Source organism: Chelonia mydas, chromosome 2 (genome assembly GCF_015237465.2).
Source record: "Chelonia mydas isolate rCheMyd1 chromosome 2, rCheMyd1.pri.v2, whole genome shotgun sequence".
In the NCBI taxonomy this organism is placed as follows: domain Eukaryota; kingdom Metazoa; phylum Chordata; order Testudines; family Cheloniidae; genus Chelonia; species Chelonia mydas.
The window spans coordinates 212976007-213001510 of record NC_057850.1 but is presented as its reverse complement, the minus strand read 5'-3'; the positions used below and the strand labels follow the sequence as shown (position 1 = coordinate 213001510).

Here is a 25504-nt window from a genome sequence, read left to right as displayed (position 1 = left end):
ACAGGAAACAAAACATAGGAATAAGTGGTCAGTTGGCAGAATGGAGAAAAGTAAATAGCTGGGGTCTCCCAAAGATCTTTACTGGGGCCAGTGCTGTTCAAAATATTCTTAAATTATCTGGAAAAGAGGGGTAAACAGTGAGGTGGCAGAGGTTTCAGACAATTACAGAATTACTGAAGATAGTTAATGCCAAAGCAGACTGCAAAGCATTACTCACCAAACTGGGTGACTGGGCAACAAAATGGCCGATGAAATTCAGCGTTGATAAATGCAGAGTAATGCACACTGGAAAACATAATCCCAACTATACATACAAAATATGGGATCTAAATTAGCTATTACCGCTCAAGAAAGAGATCTTGGAATCATTGTGGATAGTTCTCTGAAAACATCTGCTCAGTGTGGACCGGCAATCAAAAAAGCTAACCGAATGTTAGGAGCCAAGAAGAGGGTAGATAGCAACAAGGCAGTAAATATCATAATGCTACTATATAAATCCATAGTACACCCACACCTTGAATATTGCATGCAAAAGTTCTTGTTGTCTCATTTAAAAAAAAAAAAAAAGATACAGTGAATGGCAACAAAAATGATTAGGGGGTATGATCAGCTTCCATATGAGGAGAGCTTTAAAAAGACTGGGACTGTTCAGCTTGGAAGAGATAATTATTGGGGGATTTGATACCCTATATAAAATCGTGAATGGGTGTGGAGAAAGGGAATGAGGAAGTGTTATTTACCCTTTCACATAACACAAGAATCAGGAGTCACCCACTGAAATGAACAGGCAGGAGGTTTAAATAAAACTTCAGGAAGTACTTCTTCACACAAGGCATAGTCAACCTGTGCAACTTGTTGCTAGGGAATGTTGTGAAGACCAAAAGTATAACTGGGTTCAAGAAATAATTCAGTTCATAGAGGATGGCATGTCAATAGCTATTAGCCAAGATGGTCAGGGATTCAATAGATATGTAAAATATTAAATGGTTAAACAGTAAGCATTAGTCTTACCAGTTAATCCACCTCAACCACTAACCCCCCTCCCTGGGCAGGCCAGCCGGAGTGGCCCCAGCCACTTACCTATACCCCCCCCCCCCCATATATATATGTACTTGCCTATAGTTTACAATTCAAGGCTATATTTTACCATGCTGGCAGCAGTATTCCAGAAAGTGAAAGATCATGAAACATTTTACATAAAGCATAATCAGTATTATGCTTACGTCTAATAATTCAGAAATAACCGAAAACAATGATTTGGGCTGACAAAATGAGAGAGATGGAGGCCTTTAGTTGAATTCTGCTATTCTGATCACCTAGTTAAAGACCATCTTCACCCAACATCTTAGATATTTATGTGCATGGCAGTCACCTGACAGTGTGACAGAGAATCAAATCGACTCTGTAATGATACAGTAACTCTGGAGATATAGTACAAGTGTACAAAGACTTTACTGAGTGCAGATTGAGGCATGCAGATTGAGGCTAGCAGCTGATCATCTGACCCACAAACACAAAAAACTAAAACTTAAAAAGATGTGGCATTTGACAGGTCCTCTGCCTTTAGATTTGTCCAGAATCAACTACAATTATATAACTTCTGTTGAGAATGCGTTTGAGGCATTGGCACAGTGAAAGAAGAGAACAACCTCAATGAATTTTGGAATAAAATGAAAACTTATGCTTGAAACCACCAGAGTACATGTTCTGAAAAGTCAGTGTTGGACCACACACCATGGTTAACTGAAAAGATGTTTGACCTGGCAGGAAGACAGTGCAGAGGGAAAGAGAATGGTTTGAAGATGGAAGAACGTAGGAGAGGCTATAAGAAACTGATCAGACAGATTCAAAGGCAGACTGGATGAGATGAGTGAATATATAAGGGCAAAGTGGATGACCCTTGAGAACAGTAAAGAGAGTAACCATAAAAAAAAAGTTATGCTCACAGTGGTAAGAGTTTCTCTAAAAGGTTTTCCCTGCAAGCAAACATAATAAAAGATCTTGATGAGAGTCCTCACTGAGAATGATGTTGAACGGAGGTGGAGAAATTAACACTGTAATCAGTAAGCTTCAGAAAAGCACTCATAATAGAGTACAACAGAAGAGAGTACAAAGCTGGAGTCATCAAACCTGTGAGAGTGGTGCTTGCTATTGTGAAAATGAAGCTTGGAAAGCACCAGGGACAGATAACGTGCACACAGTATTGTTAAAAGTGATTGAGGAACACCAATACTGATCTTGTGTGGAAAATTTGTTATTATGGATGACTAGAAATTGGCTGGAGGACTGGGTGGAGGGAATTTTTCTGCCATTTCCAACGCAGGGAGTTGTAAGAGTACGATAGTTAAGTGACTATCCCCATGATGCACATGAGCAAAGTTCTGCTCTTCTTAATCCAGGATCACATTAAACGAAAGCAGAACTAAGGCACACATGACAGATAATGAATATCTGTCATATCACCTAAAAATGTAGAGTACAGTCAGCCATTGATCCTTTGTTTCATTGACTAATCAAAAGCATTTGATATCATTCAACATGACGACTATCTTTGTAGGATTCTGGCTGGCAAGGATTCCAAAGCATTCTATTGAATTCACTGCAGTCTCTGCCAACAGACTAGAATGTGAACAGTAGGTGACAGTAAGTGGTTTTCCATTGCTGCCCAATGTGTGAGAAAAATTTTGGCTCAAGCCTCTTTAACCTATATGCAGAATTTATTCTGAGACAAGCCTTGGGAAGTTTTGACAAAGTGGAAGGAGCTGGGATTTCCATTGGTGAACATCACTTAATCAAGCTCAGATATGCTGATAACACAATACTCTTTGCTACAACCCCTGATGCAATGCAACAAATGTTGGGATCTGTAAAAACCAATTAGTGAGGAATATGGACTATTCCCAACTGAATACAACTGGACTGAAACAAAATAGTTGTGTCAATGTACATGCAACAAAAAGAGGACTCAAGCTGAAATCATGATTAATGGACCAGTTGTAGATGAATTTAGTTATCTGGGATCATATATAGCCAAACAAGGCAGCTGTTCCAAAGAAATTGGAAGAAGGGTAGGGTGGTTTGCTCAGCCATGGCCTCATTTGTGGAAAAACCTTGGCATCTTAAAGTACAAAGTTACAACTGGTGAAATACCTAATTTTTTTCCATAGCGATTTATGAATGTGTATGGTGGGAAGCTGATGTTACTGACAAGAAGAAAATTGAAGCATTTGAAATGTGGTGCTGATGAAGACTTGCGTATCTCCTGATGGAAGAAAAGACAAATGCCTGTGTTAGAAATATTATTGGAGAGAAGCAGACCATTTATGTTGGAAATCAACTGATGCAAACTTATTTACTCTGGTCACATTAGGCATAGACATTGAAATAGCCTTGAGAAAATTATGTAAAGAAATGATGGAGGGTTTTCATAGTGCAGGATAATCAGTGAGGAGATGGATGGATGATGTGTGGCAGATCACTAGGAAGATCAGCTGTTGAATGTTCAAAGTTAACAATGGATTGTGAAAGCTTTAGAAAATTCTGCTATATCACCAATATTCGAACATGAATACATATATTTGGTTAATAATTCAATAACAGTGGAATTAGGCAGTTCATATATGGTGAATAACTAGCACTTGTTCAATAAATCATCTAGGAAACTAGCCAGAGCATACAGACTTTGCTAATGCTACTGAAAAATGTTGCAAAAGTTGGAAAGAACACCTAAAAATAATTAACTCAGTATTTCCTTCAAACACTTGTTTTGGTAGTCCCCCCACTAAACTTTCACTTTTTCCAAATTCCCAAATTTAACTTTATCTAAAGTAATAGAATGAAAACCTATATACATGGGATTAGAGGAAAAGAACCTAATCAATCCAACTTCTTTACAGACTGTTTTACTGTAAGTTTGAAAAATGGCGAAACTGTATTCAATGGAAAGTAGAGCAATTTAGGCAGAAAGGAAAAGCAAAGTAGATAATGCAACACCTTTTCAGTGGACCACAAAATAACTTGAACATGTACATACAAGCTTTTGGGATCCTAAATGTCTCTTGCATGTCAAGGGACTATGCTTTAATAGTTTTGCACACAACTTCTTACAATAACTGGAGAATTGAAGCCACATTTTAATAAACTCTTAATTTTGTTTTTTTCCATAAAATTAAGAAAATATACTAAAGGGGAAATCTGTTTAGATTTACTATTGTAACTGTTGAAGACATACTAGATGGTGATTCACAGCCATTGAACTTAATTGCCCAGATATATTGGAAGAAGCTCAGGAGACACCTGGATGTGGTTTAATTATGCTGCAATTTTTATTAGCTGTTTGCATAAAATGTGGTACAGTCATTTTGCAAAGGCTGGTGGAACTTGCAGTCTCTTGCTTTCCATTACACAGTGTCCTTCTATAGTAAGTGCACCAAAATTGCTGCTTATCATGGGTGGTGGGGGAGTTCATACTTTTATTGGAATCCCACCTTCCAGAAGGGAAGAAAAAACACATTTTTATTGGATTCCTACTTCTGAACATGGAATAAATTATACATATAACTTGATTTCAACATTTCTGTGCTGTAAGTGTGTGCTGTTTATTAGTCATGTAGACAGCATTTGAATTGATACTGTATATATCTTTTTGTTTTGTTAGCTGGTAGCTTGATTAAAAATGAAATCAAGAAAGACAGATTGCATCTACACTTCTTTTCACAAAAGATGCGAGAGAACATTTTAAATATTTGGACGGCAGAAAAGGTTACTTTTTTTTTTTTTCTTCTGTCAAAAAAATCTCCTAAACCAGGCTGTTCCTCAGAACAAAGTAAATCGGGATGATAAGGAGGGAGAGCTTGTGGACATTGTTCAAATGAATGTCATCCTGAGATGACTTCTAGTTTGGGTTGAAAACTTTGGAAAAGTGAGGGGTTTTTTTTCCCCTCATGAACCTTTTGTTCTGTGTCATGAAATCATTTTTGATAGTGTTTTCATAGCACATTAAGCTTCAGGCAATGTATTAGTTAGGTAAAAGTTGATGAGATGACCAAAGGGTACATTATAATGAATAGAGATGTGAAGAGCTGTCCAGGATTCAGTTCTGTATGACTATAGTGGCTATTCAAAATTGCTGAGATTGTACTGGTTGGAAATTGCAAAGCTTGGATGGTAATTTGGGTATCACCTGTTGCTGTGCAAATCATTTATTCCACTACTAGCATGTCTAACTGGCTTGTTTTTAAATGGGACAAACTGGCCAAGAATGGTCAGTCTATATGTTTTCTTTTGGTGAGACAATAACCATGCTAGGCTTGCCTGCTTAGTTTCTTAACAAAATGTACACTAGCCTAACTAAGAATTACCAGTCATCTGCTATTCACCATATTTGAAAATTATATTTAGAAACTGCTGGAAAAGGTACACCGGTACTTTACTGTTCTCTAGGAATGTAAGCTCTGAAAAACTGAAACTTTGTATTGTGAATACCTAGTGTATGTTTTCAAAAATTCATAACTTGGGGCCCAGTTGTGCAAACACGTGTAACTTTCATGACGGTAATTCAGTTGACTTCAATAGAGATATCTGTGCGAATGAAGTAATATGTGTAAGTTTCTATGGGATTGGGCCATTGGTTAACTTGCAGCAAAATTTGTTCCAACTTGGTGACAAGTATACTTAGTGAGGATTAAATACCTGCTGTATTTCAAGTTTCAAAGTTCAGCTAGTTTTGGATTAACTCTGTCTGGGTCTGGTGAGTTAGGGAGGGCATAGCAATTTTTCATTGGCAAAATGGGCGTGAGAGAATGTGAAAACATGCATCAAAAACAGTCAAAGGGATTTCCTTCAACTTAATGAAGGAAAAGTAGAACATGGAGAACCAAACATGGAAACTGGCAGAAAAATTGTCTGTTTGGACTGAGAGTTATTAGTGAGGGAAGGTGAATAATTTTGTACCTCTATCTATAGTGTTGACTTTCTCAACAAAGTATTTCAATCCATTCGACACAAGGAAATCTGATTTTTCAAATCTAGAGATACATTTTCAGAGTTAATATATATTATGTACTATCTTTTTAGTAATTTTTCTAAGCTAAATTGTATTGTTCATACTTATTTAACAATGTTTTCCTGTTAGAGAGAGGCTTGGAGAAAAGAAGATATGTTCAACTTTTTCCGAAAAAGCCAGGACTCTAAGAAGGTGCCATTGCCAGAAATAGAAGCAGATGGATTTGTTCTTGTGGGTAAGTGATACTATAAAACAGTATTACATTAAAGTGTTTTAACAATATTACTTCTGTCAATTTGGTAAGTTTTAATTTTTACATGAGAACAGAATGAAGAACAGAAATTGGTCCATGATGGATATGAAATAAGTCAAAACACTGAACATGTGTACACAATTCTATTTCTTTAAACAAGCTTGTAGTTGTTGCTTTCATTTCATATATTGTAATAAAGAGAAACATGGGTACTTTAAGCTAAATACTAAAGCTCTTAGCTGGTTGCTCGATGAAAGAGGAAAAATAAGAATGCTCTGTTGCTGAAAAACATGAATAACTTCAGCACTTTCTTTGCCGATCAAAAGGGAGAACTACTCTACTTAAGCACTTATTTGTTATAAACTCAGTTGCTACCAAAGTTTTCCAGATATTAACTCGGAAATGCCTGCATGTTACATATGTTATTTACAGTCACATATGAAATGTAGGTCTTCTCTCTCAGAATCTGGCACTTGAGTACTTTGGTGAAAATTTAAGCAGTTAGTAATGATTTAGTTTCCTAAAATGTCAGTTGTTATAAATGAGACTTTTCCAGAAATTAAAATGGAATTCTGCTCATTTTAATCTATGAATTTGTCAAACTTTTTTTTTTAATCAAGTCTTTCATGGTCGTGTAAGAGGGATGAAATGTGAAGAAAATCAAGATTTTTATTACCCTTGTATTGCAAATGATTTTTTATTTCTTATTGCAATTAATTCCATCCTCGTGTAAATCTGTCATTATAAATATTCTGATGCCCTCATTCTCCTGATTTACTGATTTGTTCTTGCCAGAGGTCTTCCACCTCTCTATTTGAGGCTGACTTTTTCCTACTAATTCTCAGTATTTGTTACTGTGGATGTATTTAAGAGTTTCTTCCATTTGTGCTGATGCTAACCTTTTCAGAGAGGTTCACTGTGGAGGTAATGGGTCTTTTCACTGGAACAATTAGGAAATTTCATAACAGAAGAAATTTTTTAACAGAAGTGTTAAGTAATAGCTTCTGGAACAACTGTTTTCCTGCATACCAATAGGTGCCCCAACTACTTACAAGTTATTAGGGCAAGTCTGATTTCAAGGATTTAATTTTTACTTTTGTAATGTTCTGTTTAACAGTTGCCACTCAGTAAGCTTACTTGATCTGCTACAGCCCTGTATCTACGAACTCCAGTTTTGGTAGCTAAATCTATTAACTCTGGCACCTGCATTTAAAAAAAGAAAAAAAATCTCTTCAAAAGCTTGTGAAAAGCACTTCAGAAGTAATGACTATATTGTTTGAGGCAGTCCCAGAGCCAATGCTGGAATGCCAGGCTTGAAGAGTTGTAGGCAGAAGTGTCTTGCGTATCACACAAATCCTGGTGATGACTGACTGTAATTTTTGTTTTGTTTTGTTTTAAACTAACACAGTTGTTAACCTTGCAAATTACTTCAAAATAGATTGCCACATAATTATTCCTTTCCCTTGTAAAGGAATGTCCAGTAGTGCTGACAGTGGAAGGTATCATTCCCTTATAGACGGAAGCAGTTACAAAACTCTCAAATTCAGGGGAATGTGTCTCAGGAAGGACTGCCTTCTTCAGGAAGTCGTTAGCAGTGCTGTCTCCATTTATCCCAGAGCAGCAGCAGTTTAAAAAACTTTAGCTACCTCTGTGGTTTTAATTTGGTGGGGTTTTTTTCTTAATTTTTTTTTTTTTTCCAGATTTGGTAGTAAAGTACTTCAGAGTTTTTACAGAACCTTAACACCTGGTGTCTTTTTTTTTATTATTTTTTTATCAGTGCAGTCTGGATTTTAATGAAGGTATACAAGTGTAAATAACTCAAGAAATGGAGTCTCTTTCCAACTCCTTAGCCAACGGAGGAAGGATAGTTCTTTCAGTACTGGGGAAAAAGGAGGAAGAACCCCAGGGCAAATGTGATACTGTAGTCAGGAGAGTTTCTGTCGCCATAAGTCTTCAGCTAAATTCTGTAGATGGTGAAAATTCAGTCATCCTCATACAGTACTTCTGAATGGGGCTTTATAAGGAAAGGGTGATCCCAGTACACAAATTTATAGAGGAAATTATTAATTCTTCTTTGTGATAAGGTCCACAGATCTGTTGCAACAGATACTTAGTCTGTTTGCGAGTTGGAGACAGAAACAGACTTGTCAGTTGCTGGCTGCAAGGGAATGCCCCACCTTCTGAAGTTCCCCTCCAGTCTTCTCTGCTTCCATAGTGGCGAGTGGCTCAGCAATTCTTCTCTGTTGCATAGCTTTTCTGAGAGAAATTCTAAACTTGATTTCAAATTTTTAGACTAACGCTTTGGCTCTGTGTCTGTCTCTAATTCTGTTCTGAGTCTCAGAGCTGAGTTTGGTTCTCATCTGCAGGGTTTTTGCTAAGGTTCAATTGCCCTGATAAGGGATTTTTACAGAAGATGAAGAGTGCCCCAGAAGAAATAGGTGGGTGCAGGATTCTAGTCAGTGCTACAAAGGAATGAGTGCCAACATAGCATAAGCTTTCATCATGCTGATTGGGTTCAGGGAAAACCAGTTACTGGGAATCACCAAATAAACCCCACCCCCTTCCGTCATTCCTGTTCCTATTCCCTCTCCTCTCCTCTCACCATGCTTTCCTAAAGGCCAAACAGAGTTAAAAAATTGTGGGTGAATGTATACACATGGATATAATTAGACTTCTTGTTGGGTAGTAATTGAGAGTTTCCATCTCTCAGTTTTGCCCATTACATTACCTCTCTAGAGGTAAGCACCTTCCACAGGTAGTTTGTGGATGTGAGATTTGTTAGCTAGCAAGTTAAAGAAGTCCTCAACACTCCTTCCCATGAGGTCCATTGCTGTATGCATCACAAAAACACAATTGGCTTGTGGCTATCTCTGGAGAAAGAGAGTGAGAAGTCTATTCTGACCACGTGTCTGTGGAATTTTAAAAAAAAAAAAGTATATTGCTGCATGTTGTCTTGTGCTAAGAACACCACCCTTGCATATACACTTCTATATTGTGGTGATCTCTCACAATAAAATTGTTAAATGAACACTGAAGGCTCACAGTAAAGAGTGGTAAGTGATAAAATAAGTGTTTGGAAGCTGTTTTATACCAGTAGTTCTAGTCTCCCTGTTCATAACACAAGAACAAGGGAATATTCGATTAAACAGAATGGTGGCAAATTCAAAACTAATAAAGGACATTCTTTTTCATATAATGCATAATCAGGAACGTGGAATTCATTTCTGCAGCATGGTAAGGCCAAGAATTTACCAAGATCCAAAGAGGGATTAGATATGTATTGAATAACAAGAATATCCAGAGTTATAATAGGGAATGTTTCCAAATCTTGGAAGAGAGAACTTCCTGTTTTTAGGCTTTAAGCCAATCTCTGTTAGGGATGAGATCTTTGTTTGGGACAAAGGGTGTAACACATTATTCCTCATCTGCCAACTGTGGTTGTATCTTGTGCAGGATACTGGGCTGGGTGGACCATGAGTAAGGCTAAGATTTTTGTCTAGGTAAAGTCACGGATAAGTCATGGGGCAATAAACAAAAATATACAGACCCCCGTACCTATCCGTGACTTTACTAAAAGTAACCGGGGGTAGGGCTAAATAGGGGGCAGGAATGGAGTCCCATGGGTTGGGGGGGAACTGACAAGCCAAGACCCCCGCCATGGCTGGGGACACAGCCCCAGCTCCAGCGGTGGGCATGGCCACCGGGGGGGGGGGGCACAGCCACAGGGGGGCACACAGCCCCGTGCTCCAGAGCTGTCCGCAGCTGCAGGACAGGGGTGTGCAGCCCCAGCTGCAGCCTGCTAAGCCCTGGCTGCCGCCAAGAGGGGGCACATGGGCCTGGCTGCAGCCCCCAGCGGAAGCTGCGTGGCTGGGGCACAGCAGGGAGAGCAGCCACAGGGCACGCAGCCCCCGCTCTAGAGCTGGCCACAGGTGCGGGACAGGGGTGCACAGCCTGGCTGCAGTCCCTCCCCACCCCCTGAAAACCACAGGGCAGGGGCTGCAGAGTCCTGATTCCAGCCCCAGTTGCAGCAGGGTGGGGGCACACAATCCTGCCGCCAGCCCCCACTTCCGCTGCTGACAGCTGAAGCGGAAGAGGTCACTGAGGTTTGGTAAAGTCACGAAATCCATGACTGCCGTGATCTCTGTAACTAAATCATAGCCTTAACCGTGAGTCTGATTCACTATGGTAATTCCTATGTTAAAGGTCAAATGTAGTTCACTTCAGTCATTGATATCCTAGCATACAGCAACTGGTTTGTCTACAATGGTGTACAGCAGATTGCAGTTCTCAAAAAAACTAAATATTCAGTTTTGTTGCAGAAAACATTTTAAAATCTCTTGAATCCACTGAAGTTCTTCCATATGAAGGAAAAAATACGAGTCAGTTTTCTGTCCAGAAAATATTGACTTTGTCCTTAGAAAAAGCTAAGTATTTTTTCCTCACCTTTATTTTCCTACAGAGTATTCTAGATCTACAAGTGCCTGAGGTATAGTGTGCAGTGAAAGGAAGAACTGGATACACTACAAATTGGAATTAGTGGGGCTGTGTAGCTTTCCTTTAAAAATAGAGAATAATTAGGGCCTGGTGTAAATCATGATTGATTTTTTTAATATTAATTTTTTATAAGATTCATAATAGTGTAAAGGGCAAAGCATTGAATTTCACAGAGTTTTCATGGAATTAATTTTACAGGTTAATATACTCCCAGGACAGAATGAGTTTAGTAGACTAAATTTAGCTGTAAAATTCATTGTGTTGTGTAGTTGAGTTGTGTTGCATGCACACAGCAGTCTACTCTTCCACAAAAATGTGCAAACAGCACTGTAAGCTAAGGTAATCTTTCACATTAAAGACTTTGTAGACATTTTTAAATAGTGTTGGTTTGTGTTGTTTTCTTTTTTTTTTTTTTAAGAGAAGATCACAGTTTGGGGGCATTTTCATGATTTCCATGCCGTCTCTGAAATCAAGATTTATACAAAGCTAGACGTGTAATATATGCCTTGCAACATTAAAGACCCAAAACGATGAAGGCAATTGGAAAGTGACGGAAGTAGATTTTGTTTAAAAAGTTTTGTAAACTATTCTGTAGTGTTTGGTTGAAACCACCAATATGTAATGGGACCCTATTTCCCAGATATTGTGTTTATTTTGATCAGAATTTGCCAATGAGAAGAAATACATGCATTTTAAATATCCTTTTGTTCAAACAAATGTATTCTGAAAAGTAAAAGTCCAAAAAAAATTACTTCTATTCTAGTAATAGTTCTAGTACAACAGCATAACTGATAATTTCACAATATTTGTACAATTGGATTTATTAGTGCAACTTTGTTTTTACTTGGAAGATCAATGGTGTGGTGAGATAAGTGTTAGCTCTTGATGCTGTTGCTTGTTTTCTGGGACTTGCTAATATATGTGCAGAAGAACCATGTCAATATTGACAATATTTTCTCCCTTGAAGGGGCTCTGAATGGTGCTAATAAGCAAGCGTTAGCGGTACTGGTTTATTGTATTTTAAGAAAAAGTATATCAAACACACTAGGCAGGATGACAGTTGGGCATGTGCTTCTCTCATCCAAAGTCCCTTGTGACTTCCCCATAATGAAGCTGCAACATCCAGTGTGTGTTTCTTGTTTCTGCCACTGCCCTCCCCCAAAAAGCAAATGGCTACTTCATCTCCATAAAATTGTTTTATAATAAAATGAGTGGTGTAGTCTACAAAATAAAAAGCACTATCTGAATAGTACACCATTAAGTAAAAGCCTGTGTCCATGCAAAGTCTGGTCAAAATTTTTGACAATAGAAGTTTTTTAATCTCTTGATGTGTAATTCACGATACTAAGCTACTAGTCCTGTTAGGTGTCTAATACTACAGTCCGAGTTTACTGAGCAAGGAGGAGGGAACAGGCCCAGGAAAATAACAACCATCTCCTCTGTATTTCTAGTCACATAAGGAGGTAATGGCTACCTCTTCATTCAGTAATGAAGTCAAAGTAATCCTCTTGGGTTCTTGTTTCACACAAAAACAAACTGCAGTTTGCACTTGTATCACTAGGTGGTGGTTTTTCCTTGCATTCTGCTGCTGCTGTAAAAAATCAGTGGAGTACAGTACAGTAATTATAGTATACCATTTTTATTAGACTTTAGGTTTTAATCATAATTTCAAACACTTTGTACCGTTAAATTTATCACTGCAGTGGCACTTAAATAGTAAAAAATGAAATCTGAAATGTTGATAGTTATTATCTAGATGTTGGCTTGTAATTCCTTTCAAGAGAGATCTGTTGAGGGTCATGAGACCTACATAACACAAAGGAATGAATTTGCATATTTTTATAGCAGAAAATAACAGAATGCAACAATATGAATAATTGGGAGCACAAGCTTCATGCTATATTAATACTGTTGAAAAGCATGTGTTGATTGTACTCTAAAAACCAGTTTTTTTGGTTGAGTGAACTTGGTCAGCATCTCTTATGTAGATTAAAGGAATTAGGTTACAGAACAACAGAAATTCATTATGTTTTGCAGTATAAGCAGGTGTATTTCTTAAAAGCAGAGTATAAGTACTGTTTTTTTTTTCTAGATTTGATACAGCACGGGAAATAGAGATCTACATTTCAGTGTAACTGGGATGTGTTTGACTTTTTTAATGTCTGTGATCAGAACATACCACTTTGGCTGTGGACTGCACACTAGGAAAATTTCTTGTATATCTTTAGGGTGGTATTTAAAAGAAGAAAAAAAAATTCTCCGCAGTCAAAATTCAAACCCTAAAAGCATTTTAGCTCATTAATATACATGACTAAGTAATATTTTTCTAGTCCCCCTGCCTCTTACTTTCTAGGGTTTGATCTGTCAGGTTATATTGCAACATACCTTGTGGCACGCATGCTTCATAATTGTTTTTTTAGCTTTAAAATGTTAATGTGCATAATCAAGTTCATTTGACATGTCTGTAGTAGCTCCTATTGATTTTAACATAATATAAACAATATATTGTAAAGAACAGCTGTTGTTTATAGTGCTGGGTGGACTAGATGTAGCCGTTAGACCTTAATCCTAATTCTTTTAAAAAAAGATACCAGAATATTAACTGTAACAACCAGGACTCCTATTTTTAACTGCTTGTGATTTTAATTTCAGAAGAATGTAATGTAACATGTTGGAACCCAAGAGAATAAGTTGTTTTAGGACTTTCAGGCAAACGTATGTACTTTCCTTTCACTGTCCCTTTTGAAAAGTCTCCTTGGTCCGTCCAGTGTAATAAACATTTTAACATGTTGTTCAAAATATTTGTTAAGCATTGTAGATGCTACAAACATTTTCCAGAATTGAGTTATTACAGAATGCATCTTTATGGATGTTTCAATATAGAAATTCTCCAACATGAAAACTCTAAACATTGCTTAGTTGACATGCCCACACTTGAGCATGGGAGTATTTGACATTGCTCTACTAAGTCTTGTAAATAAGGAGTGATGAAAGTAAAACATGTTGAAAAACTGTTTTGATAACTATTCAAAAATAAATGATAAAGAATTCCTTGGTCATAATGACAAGTATTCTGCAACATTGATTGTTATATACTTTATGTATTTTTATTTCTTAGTTCTGATTGTTTGTGTTTTTTCACTTCTGCTTATAGTGTTCAAATGGTCTCTCAGCAGCTATATTCTGCTAGCCTTGCTCACGTTCAGTAGTATCTTACTCCCCAAGTAATATCGTCTAGCTCATATGTAGCACTTATCAGTGCATCTCAAAGCATTATAGAAAGGATGTAAGAAGTAGTCCTGTTTATTTACAGTGAAAATGAGACTAGTAGAATTTAGACTAATGAAAGTGTAATGTTTTTATGTGGGTTTTTTTGTTTATATTTTCGGGGTGGGGCATGGGTGGAGAAGGGATAAATATGGTCTGTAATATTTTTTTTCCATTAAATGTATGGTCCACTGAATCTCAGTGGCACTATGTAAACTTGTTTTGATTATAGAACAAGTGTATTTTGGCCTAAAATACCATGAGCCCACTTGTGCTGTATAAAATGAATCTTTGATTTAATTATTCATACTCTAAAAACATGGTGTATATACTTGAAGAAAATGACCATGAAGGTGTAAGTAACATTCTGTGATTCACTAATGCTATAACTTATTAGCATTCAGCTCAGCTATTGTATAGCATTATTTCAGAGTATCATTCATAACATTTAGGATAAGTGTACATTTAATGGTGGCGTGTAGCGTGCAGACACTAAGCCCAGCTAGCATGCATATAAATAACAATGTAGATGGTGAGGCACTGCTTGGGCAGGTTGAGTAGAGTGCCCTCCACACCTATATGGGAGCTCCCACTGCTATTTTTAGTCTCTGGCTGCCTGCTCACTACTGGAGCCTTTCCCCACCACGGGAAGGACTATGGTGAAAGACTATGGCAGTTGGGAAAGTCTCTAGCTGAGAGGAGGCAGTGGAGACAGGCTCTGGCAGGGAGGAGCTGCCAGAGCCTTTCTTCATTGCCTCCTGCCAGAGCCTTGATTGCCCCATGTAGCTTGTCATAAATATAAAGGGAGGGGTAACCACCTTTCTGTATACAGTGCTATAAAATCCCTCCTGGCCAGAGGCAACATCCTGTTACCTGTAAAGGGTTAAGAAGCTCAGCTAGCTTGGCTAGCACCTGACCCAAAGGACCAATAAGGAGACAGATACTTTCAAATCTTGGGGAGGGGAAGAGTTGTGTTTGTGCTATTTGTTTACGTAGTTGTTCTCTCTTGGGACTGAGAGAGGCCAGACAGAAATCCATCTTCTCCAACCCATCCTAATCCAAGTCTTCAATATTGCAACCAGTATAGGTAAGCCAGGCAAGACGGATTAGTTTATCTTTTGTTTTATGTGAATTTTCCCTGTGTTAAGAGGGAAGTTTTTTCCTGTTTTTTGTAACTTTAAGGTTTTGCGCAGAGGGGGATTGTGTTTTTGAATCTGAATACCCTGTAAAGTATTTTCCATCCTGATTTTATAGAGAGGATTCTTTTACCTTTTCTTTAATTAAAATTCTTCTTTTAAGAACCTGATTGATTTTTCATTGTTCTTAAGATCCAAGGGTTTGGGTCTGTGTTCACCTGTACAAATTGGTAAGGATTATTATCAAGCCTTCCCCAGGAGAGGGGGTGTAGGGCTTGGGGGGATATTTTGGGGGAAGACGTCTCCAAGTGATCTCTTTCCCTGTTCTTTGCCTTGTCCTTGAACAGTATGCTGCCACCACCAAGCGTTTTAAACAAAGTTTGTACCTTGGGGAAGTTTTTAACCTAAGCTGGTAAGAATAAGCTTAGGGGGTCTTTCATGCGGGTTCCCACATCTGTACCCTAGAGTTCAGAGTGGGGGAAGGAACCCTAACATAGCTATATACCTAAAAGAAGCCTGTTTTGGGGGGGGGGGGAACATGCTGAGCATCCACCCTCTAAAAATCAAGCTCATTTCAGGAGTCTGGGCACCCAAAATCCCTAATGCCTTTTATATAAAATATTGGGCTTACTTTTTTCTAATCTGTAAAATGTGTTATTTTGAACAGCCAGCCTTGTTTGCAGTCATTATTTTCCTTGTATGCTAGCCAAAATCGTTCCATCTAAGCTTGAAGAAAAAGCACCAACAGGGAAGATGTGCTATCCAGTCAGTCATTCTCTTTGGTGATATTTGTTCCATTGCTACTATAGTACATTCCTAGTGGTTGTCAAAGATGTGACTTTTCTGGTCCTCCCTCGCACACTTGTTTCAGTTTAATTGATATTATTTCTAACTTCTTGGGCTCCTAACAACAGCACTCCAAAATACTGAAGTCAGTTCTAAAATCAGTCTCTTATTCAACCCCATTCTTCCAACAGAGGATAAATATTCAATCGTTGTTCTGGGAAATGTTTTGACCTAGTCTGGCTAAGGGAGACGTATACTGTATCCTTTATCTACCATCTTGTGAAATGACCACCATGTAGCACTTTACGGTTTTATGTGTCTTTTAGCAAGTTAGCTTGCCAGCTATTACTAAAGATTTTGTCTTCTGGAAAAGGAATGGCAGGGAAAGGAAAATTGAATGAATACACCGACTTTGTATGAAAGCAGTGGTCAATACAAAGACTACACACTTCCCCAAGCATACAAAAACAAAAAATTTGAAAGTTTATCAGTAGGTACCTTCTTATACTCCATCTTCAGGAGTATCACCTGGTACCACAGAACACTCATTATAAACTTAACTCTGCCCGTCTTTTGTTTAAACGCACCCCTTTCTAGAGTGTCCCTTCCACTCCCCAAATTTAGTAGTTGAAGGATGTTTGGTATAATTGTTTGTGTAGGGGGAGCATGATTGTATGTAGAAGATGGTTAAAAGGGGTGATGTAAGGCTGGCATCCCTCAGTTAAGGTTGTAGTTTGTGGTTTGCCTTAGTTGTAATGGAAAGGTGTGGTTGTGGGTGGAAGAATAGAGGCTAAGTACTAGTAAAGGGCATATCTTTCATTTTCTTGCTTTTGTGGGGCAGTGTCAGGTTTGTACATGCTTGTGGGTAGGGGTGGAGGTAACCCTATTATCAGAAACCTTGTGTATTCATTTTCCTTAAGGATTTTAGTTCTTAATTGGGGATGGGAATCACATAAAGGGGTGGACCTCTGGGCATAGAAGAGTAGCTGCTAATGGAGATTTATTTTATCCGTCTGTAATGGTGTATGAGTTCTTCTCCGTTGTAGGATAGAACACACTTTGGGGTGGGGACTTTTTTTGTTTGTCTCTATATAATGCCTAGAACAGTAGTGCCTGTGACTGTGGCTCCTAAACACTATTGCAATACAAATAATAAATACCCTGGTAGCATTGCACTTGATGGAGAAGATCTTATGCACATGTGACCTGTATCAACCAAACAAACTTTTGTGAGCTTAGCCCCGATCAAACTGGCTTGTATGCACAATGCATGAACTTTCAGTTATAACATGAAAAATGGCTAAAAAATTACCTTGTATCAATGTTTTAAAACCTCTTCCCACTGCATCAAATCTTCTCAGGATTCATCTCCCTCCCCCTACCCCCACCCCACGTTTTATGCAGATAGACAATGCATTCAAGAGATATTGGTCAACGATAAAAATAGGACTGCCAAAGAAAAACTGCAGTTTGAACCCAAGTTCAAAGATATATTAAAACTTTAATGAGAAACTGAACAAAAACAACACAGAAAATTCAAAAGACATAAAAGCTAACCTTGGGTAAAATGTAATACCAACTGAAAACTTGTTTCTTTCTGAAAGTGAATATATACCCCATTTTGGAACACAACCTTAACTTCAGGTAGCTGTGTTAGTCTGTATCAGCAAAAAAAACGAGGAGTACTTGTGGCACCTTCGTAGGTGTCTCCTTACTGAGATGTTTTGAGGGGGAGGAACAATGTGGGAATGAAGAAGTTTTGATTTACTAATGCATTAGCATAGCTAATGCCTGCTGCTTTCTGTCATATAATTTTAAAAATATTGGAATAAGCTGGTACATGCCTTTTCATCAGAAAAAAATGTTTTTAAGGGTGTGAGGGGTGTTGCTACAGTTCATGAAAACAGTTCTGTTAATCCTATCATTAGGTGAGGTACATTCAACCTAAGAAATAAAACTCTTTACAAATTGAGTAACGTAATAGATTAAATCATGCTTTATTTTAAAGGAAGTGGTATCTTCAGTCAGAGGTGATGCCTTGAGGGGGATCCACGTGGGGTCATGTGTCGTCCCCACCCCCCCCAGATTTGCCTACCATTTAGCAATGGTTAAATGTTCCGAGGGGACCTATCCAGAGGGCCATTGCAGACTCTGCCCTAAAGGCAGTGGGCATGGGCAAGGCCTTGGGCCACCTCTCACTGGGATGCCCAGCAGCAAAAAGGTAGCGGTTCCCCCTGGCAGCAGCACTCATTGTATGCCCATGCAGGACTGGGAGGAAGGAAGCAACAGGATGGCTGGCTGTGGGCTGAGCCCCTACCCCGTCAATACATGGGGCTGCTTCTCCTTCTCTCCTGCCGGAGTCCCAGCACTTTGCAGACTTCTGTGGGGTGAATGCCATGTGCCTGTTCCTAGGGCAGAGGCTGCTCTCCCATTCCTATAGCAGGGGGTCTACCCAGGGGAAACTGCTCCCCTCACACTGCAGCAGGGCTTTCCCTGTCTTCCATTTAGCAACCACTTTGATCCAGAGGTGATGTGTGGGGCAGTCACGTATCACCCCCCCAACTTTTAAATTGTGCCCCCCACCCTCAGTCAACAGTTATGTGTCGGCTCTGTCTTCAGTTGAAAACACTGATTTTTATTTGCTTCATAAAATCCTAGTCTTGGTTTACTGTGCTATGAACCACATATTTTGTAGATCCAGTAATCTTGCTGATGATAATACAGTATATCTAATGAGTACTTCATGCAATGTTAAGTTTAAGTAGCAAAATGACACTTTTCATAGACTAGATTTTTCGTCAATAGTACTAAATTTTCTTTTGTGGTCTTTTGCATTAATTTTACACTTCCTAAATGGATAAATTTCCTTCAAGAAAAAAACATCATGAAAAATGGTTGAGGATAATATTTTCTTTTAAACTTATTTTTGACTATTCAATGGATTCTAAATATCTTTTTTTTTTTTTTTTTTTTTTTTTTTTAAATCCCTGTTTTGCTGCTGAGAAGTGTGTTGGAGAGGGGCGCCATTAGTTCTGAGGGGCATAGACAAAAGTTGTTTTAGTCTCATGCTCCCTCTGTGACAATTGGCACATACCAGTCCTAGAGGGGGCTGCTATCATTGACAACACTGCTTCATAGGAGAGAATCTGGGTCCTTTTTTATTACAAAGAAGGATAACATTGGAAGGCACATCTTAATTCTGGGTTTTTAAGATTGCTACAAATCATGAATATTTGAAAGTTTATTAAAATGTCGTCATAGTATTGTCAGAAGCTTCAGCAACGAAACAGTCAAGTGAATTTAACTCCAGAGTTCAAGTATTGTCTTTGTAAGTCTACCATAAACCTACCACATGTAACAGGGTTTTGTTGGCGCTTTTTTTTTTTTTTTGGGGGGGGGGGACCTTTATTCTCTCCATGTCCTACCTACATTTTACATATAAATCTATGTAGTTTAAAAGAGAGGGAGGGAAAAGTGCATTTTTAAAAAATTGCACATTTGTTCCTCTTTCTGGAATTGAAAGAATTTTTCTACAGAACTAGTCTCCAGATTCCTTTTGTCCATTAAACAAGTTATTAAGCATGCCCAAACTGACTGAAGTGATTGTTTGTTTCTTTCAGGTGTACATTATATACACAGTTTTTTTTTTTTTAAATGTCTAGTCTAGAGCAAGAAACCATTGCTCTTCAAACTGCTTGACTCTAGTGGCTGTGATATATACAGTTGCTGATAGTGACTCCAGGAAATAGAAAGGACCGAAGAGATCCAGAGTAAAAAGAGAGCTTGCTTTCTGTGTATCCTCATTGTGAAGATTTATTTTTAGTACTTTGAATGTATTGAGAATCTCTTCCACTTAGGTTAGGAAGTACTGTGATATATTTCTTAAAGAAGTCATGCTTCCAATTAAGGATTTCTCTGTGCATTTTACATCCATTGACTTTAGCCTCAAAAGACACCTTATATCAGCCATGTGAGGTAGGTAAACGTTCTATCTATTTTACAAATAAGGAAATTGAATAACAGATTAACTGACTTGTCTGAAGGCACCCATGAAATGTGCCAGAGCTGACTCCCACTGCTGTGTCTTTGAACACCAAATCACTTTTCTTTCTGGTTCTACTTAACTCTGTCTTCATAGGTGGTTGTCAGGACTGCTGGAATACTTGTCTTATACCAGCACAAGTTGTGGCAGAATTTAGTGTTAGCTATTTTAATGGGCATCAATGTAGATTTTCAGAACTAGAGCTCTCATTTTAAGGCTAAAGTCAATGGATGTAAAATGCACAGAGAAATCCTTAATTGGAAGCATGACTTCTTTAAGAAATATATCATAGTACTTCCTAACCTAAGTGGAAGAGATACTCAATACATTCAAAGTACTAAAAATGAATACTCACACTGAGGATACACAGAAAGCAAGCTCTCTTTACTCTGGATCTCTTCGGTCCTTTCTATTTCCTGGAGTCACGATCAGCAACTGTAAGATTTTAAAAGGGGGGGGATCAAGAATAGACAGTGTCATAGTGCTAAAAAAGTAGGTCAATAACTATGGTGATTGAAGAAATTACAAATAAACCAAGAAGAATTTAAGGGTAAAGGGACTAGATAGAGAGAGAGGACCTGGGGTACAGATAGCAATGGGCCACTTCTAGAGAAAACAGGAACAGAGACTATCCACTGTGAACGCAGGAAATTGAACAGAACCATTAGAATTAGTCAAGCAGGCACCTGAATAATATGATAGAGGTTCTCAGAAACTTAAGAACGGCCACACTGGGTCAGACCAAAGGTCCATCTAGCCCAGTATCCTGTCTTCTGACAGTGGCCAATGCCAGGTGCCCCAGAGGGAATGAACAGAACAGGTAATCATCAAGAGATCCATCCCTTGTCACCCATTCCCAGTTCATGGCAAACAGAAACTAGGGACGCCATCCCTGCCCATCCTGGCTAATAGCCATTGATGGACCTATCCTCCATGAACTTACCTAGTTCTTTTTTTGAACCCTGTTATAGTCTTGGTGTTCCACAGGTTGACTGTATGTTGTGTGGAAAAAAATACTTCCTTTTTATTTGTTTTAAACATGTTGCCTATTAATTTCATTTGGTGACCCGTAGTTCTTATGTGAAGGAGTAAATAACACTTCCTTATTTACTTTCTCCACACCAGTCATGATTTTAACCTCATTCATATCCCCCTCTTTAGTCGTCTCTTTTCAAAGATGAAAAATCCCAGTCTTATTAATCTCTCCTGATATGGCTCTTATATATTGCACCCAGAAATAAACTGAAACTCAGAGTAGACCCTGAGACTCTCAGTCCCTCTGAGAAATGGTGCTAATGCTGAATTGTAGATGTGTGAAGGTGACAAGGATAACTTGACAAATTCTCATCTAATTAGAAAGGCTTTGTCATAAAAAACCAAGCATGGATGAGAGCAAAAGCACCCTTGGCTAATGCTGCTTTCTTGTATAAAAGCAGCCTGGGTTTGGTACCTAAGACAAGTTGTGTATTTATGTAATGCAGGCAAATTCCATTTATAGGAGATAGCTATGAATCCTGCAGTCGTGTTTACTCGTTCTAGGAGTTTAGCAACCTTAATTCCATATTAACAAAGTTTTGTGCTTTTTGAATTTTTATTTCTTGGAAACAGATTCTGATTTTATTATTTTTTTATTTTACTATATTTATACTTTTGTAGTCTGGTGCCAAGGAACTTGGTGGGATGGCTGGGATGGCACTGGGGACAGAAGTTGAGCGCCTAGATATGTTCACAGCAATTTATATTGCTTCATGTTTCTGGACTGTCTGTACAGTGAACAAGTCTCCTACTTAAATCAGAGCCGTGGTTAGGCTGCTGTAAATTTATGCTAGTTTTTGGGTCTCTGTGTTTAGAGAGAGAAGAATATTGTGTAGTCGTGCATCAAAGCAAAAGATAACTTACAGGTTACCTAATCTGCAGTCACATCTTTACATTTCCTTCATGGTAATATTTCAGATTTTAAAGGAAACAATAAATCCAGGTAAATTCTTAGACCTTCTAAATCCCTCTGCAAAAATATTCTGCTGTGACTACAGTTTTGGCTTAATTAAGTCAAAGCAAAATTTCAGTTTAATTAATCATTTTTATGTTGTTATGAGTTTGCCTGGGTTTTGGTAGTATATTATTTTAAGCTATACCAATTGAATACAGTGTGAAAATTTTGCTTTAAAATATCTGAGTTTAATCTTTTGGACACTTTTTGTGCAGGGACATATTTTGCAAATATATATGGTTGTTGACAATTGAAACAATTTCAGGGTCAGATCTTGATAAAACTTCCCTTCTCAAAGTAAACTCCGCAACATAAGTGAAGAAATTGTTGGGAGAAAACAGCTTGTATGTGTTTTAATTTCTGCATTACTGTGAATTCAAAGTTGATTAAATCTATTCTATACACTGCAATATGCATCTCAATGCTTAAAATGAAAACCAAAAACCATAGTATTGAATTTAGTATGACTGAACCATTCCAGATAATTCAGGAAAATACCTTTAACTTCCCTGTATTCTGAACTTTCTAATCTACATTATTTTTTGATGACCAGTCTTTCTGGAAGGGCACTTAAAAACAACAAAGCATGTGGTGAGTGGCTAAACTTAAAACCAGGAAATGCAAAGTTACACTACATACCATCTCCACAACACAACCTTAATTGTGGCCTCTAACTGGCTATTGGGAATGGGTCAATACAGGTGATGCAAATGTTATAGGATGTAGTGAAAACTAAACTTTATATTCTATGCAACAAATCCAAAGTACTGCCAGTGGCTGTAGTGGCTCAGGCATTGTACTGAAGAAATAAATGTCCCTCTTGTCCAAGATAAATCAGATTTATTAAATTCACAGATATTTAGAGTGGTATGAAATTTAAGCATCCTCAGTAGTGAACACACAAGATATAAGGTTTCTGCATTTAATGTGTGGGATATTTAAAATTATCACCCTTATTTATTTTTTCATTTTAGTAGAAGTTGATCAGATGTGAACTAAAAAGAATTTTGCAATACCATAATTCATTAAACATGTAACTCAGGTGAACTATTGGATAAAAGCTCCATATAGCTGATGTGGTACTTGAAGATCACATCTAGTCAATCGGTGCATTTTACACACTTTTACAAGATGAATAATTCTGGTACTCAGTAAAAAGTAAACCTTAGAGGGATAGGATGGAGTGATGCATAACTCATACCATCAGGGGTAGCCAGGTTAGTTTGTGCCACCAGACTCCTTATAACTCATACTACTTCTGAAAGGAGAAAAACTTTTAAAGAAAAGAAAAATATAGTCATATAGAATATGGATTGTTCTCTTTTTGATGTTTTTATAACTTTTCTCCCTGAATAGCCTTCTTCTGATTCTTATTTTTACATTTCTCTATAAAATGTTTCTCATGTGGTATGTTTTTTTGTGTTTTTTTTTGTTTTTAAAGACGTTTTTGTGTATTAAGAAGAAAGCATGAAGTTTATTTTTGGGGAAGAGGTTAAGAAATACACTGAATAGAACACATCATGCCTGTCATCAGTTCATTTTATCATTCTTTCCCTGTTGCTTGGAATAAAACTTTCTTAAATATGAACATGTGGGTCAGTTGAGCATGTGCTCTTTTATTGGTATGCCAGTGTTTTAATTTTTCCTGTGTGTGGGCAACACATGTTAGTTTATATAACTTTGAACTTGTGTAGATCACTTTTTCTTCTCCAAACTACTTTGTGTTGAAGGCTCTTGTCATGGTATTCCTGTCATTAGGTTAATATTCCTGCTTCTCCTTTTCCATGTGATTATAGGCGGAGTACTATCTGATTGGGAGCAGCATTATTCGTATATTCATGCTATATGCAGGATGCAAAGGGTATCTAGAGAGGTGCTGTTTCCCAAGAAAAATACTGGATTGCCACACCAGACCATGAATCCAATTAAATCTCAGAATATCACACAGCCTCTATATACTGAACAGGTGTACCATGGTTAGTGGCACTGCAGGCTTTCTCTCCCCCCTCCACCTGTGTGCCTGCTCCACCTGATCTAGATTAACCTTTCCCTGTAGAAATGAAAGATTGAAGTCTCCAGAACCACTTAGCCAATGTGCTGAAACTTTCAAGCTTTGTTCCTTCAGTAGAAAGACAAAAGATGATAGTAACAGTTGGAATTGTGTTTTAAAACATTTCCTGGATAGTTATGGCATGGGACTTAAATTCTGTGTGCTGTAGTTTGCTCAGATTCAACCTGTGCTAAAGCATGATAGGAGAGAGCTATATCTGTCCTAGGTAATCTCTGTTTCACACCCTGGAGGCACATTGCTACAAAAATCGCATTGTAATGGATTTGTAGGGTTTAGCATTAACAAGAATTGGCAAATTTATCCATGCTTTCCATGAAAATTTCTTTTCTTTGAGTAATAAGGTCCCTGGTTCATCCATAATAGAAGCGAAAATTAACATCCAAAGATATGTCTTGGCAGTAGATGGATTTTACCATGCTCTGCAATAGGAGAAATTGGTGGGGTGGTTTTTTTTTTTTTTTTTTTTCCTTTAAAAATCCGTAATAAAATCTGTAATTAAGAAAATAGTTTGGAATTATCCTTAGAATAGAAACTCTCACCTGAAGGGAACTTCAGGAGGCAGGACATTTCCTAGCCCCCAGGACTGACAGGTCTAGTTCTGCTCCCAAGCTGCAATGGATCTGTTGGCCCTCATTACCAAACTGAAAATTTTCAGGTTTGCACCAATACATTTTTCTATTACTATCATAGTCTGTAAAAGGATGAGAGGTTTTTATTGCTGTATTGTAATGAGGACACTTTAAAAGTTATTGACATTAGGGCTTTGGCTGCATCCATTTTGCTCCTAATACGTAAGTTATTACATGCTGAAAATAGACAGCTGGTGTCAGTCCAGAAATTTGCTCAGTTTTCTTCCCTCCCCCGCCCTATTTAAAAAATAAAACAAAACATGACAGGCTAACTAGAGTTTGTGAGTGGAGAAATCTACTAGTTTAGAAAATTGAGATATTCTGAAGTTCAATAATATTTAGGGCTATAGCTGTTAATTATATATAGTATTTTAAGCTATTATTATTATTTTTTTTTTTAAATTCCATTCTTGGTTGTTAAATTTGGTGGGTTGGGTAGGTTTCAGATTTTTGTATATTTGACTTTATCAGTAAATGTGTCTGGCTGTGGCTGGAGAAGGCTTACTGAAATTTGATTGGGCATGTGGGAGATCCTGAAAGATATTTCTTATTTTTTCATCTCTTGCTAAACAAATTTTCTTTCAGACAAATGGCGTGGGCATACTGTAGTGAAGATATTGTACAATACATATTTAAGAGCTTGATTAACAGTAATTGAAACCTAACCTGTATACTGCAGAATCATAGAAATGTAGGATTGGAAGGGACCTCAGTAGGTCAACTAGTCCAGTGCCTCTCAACCTTTCCAGACTACTATATCCATTTCAAGAGTCTGATTTGTCTTGCATATCCCCAGTTTCACCTCACTTAAAAATACTTACTTACAAAATCA

General features: G+C 37.8%; 1 protein-coding gene across 2 annotated transcripts in view; it reads left to right on the top strand.

Annotated features, from left to right (window-relative positions):
- Positions 1-25504, top strand: part of UMAD1 (UBAP1-MVB12-associated (UMA) domain containing 1) — a 196509-nt gene that overhangs the window by 50631 nt on the left and 120374 nt on the right. For both annotated transcript variants that reach the window (XM_037890618.2, XM_037890620.2), the window contains exon 2: positions 6134-6239. In XM_037890618.2, coding sequence (XP_037746546.2) covers positions 6158-6239 — 82 coding nt within the window. In that variant the 5' untranslated portion in view covers positions 6134-6157. The remainder of the gene's footprint in view (positions 1-6133; positions 6240-25504) is intronic.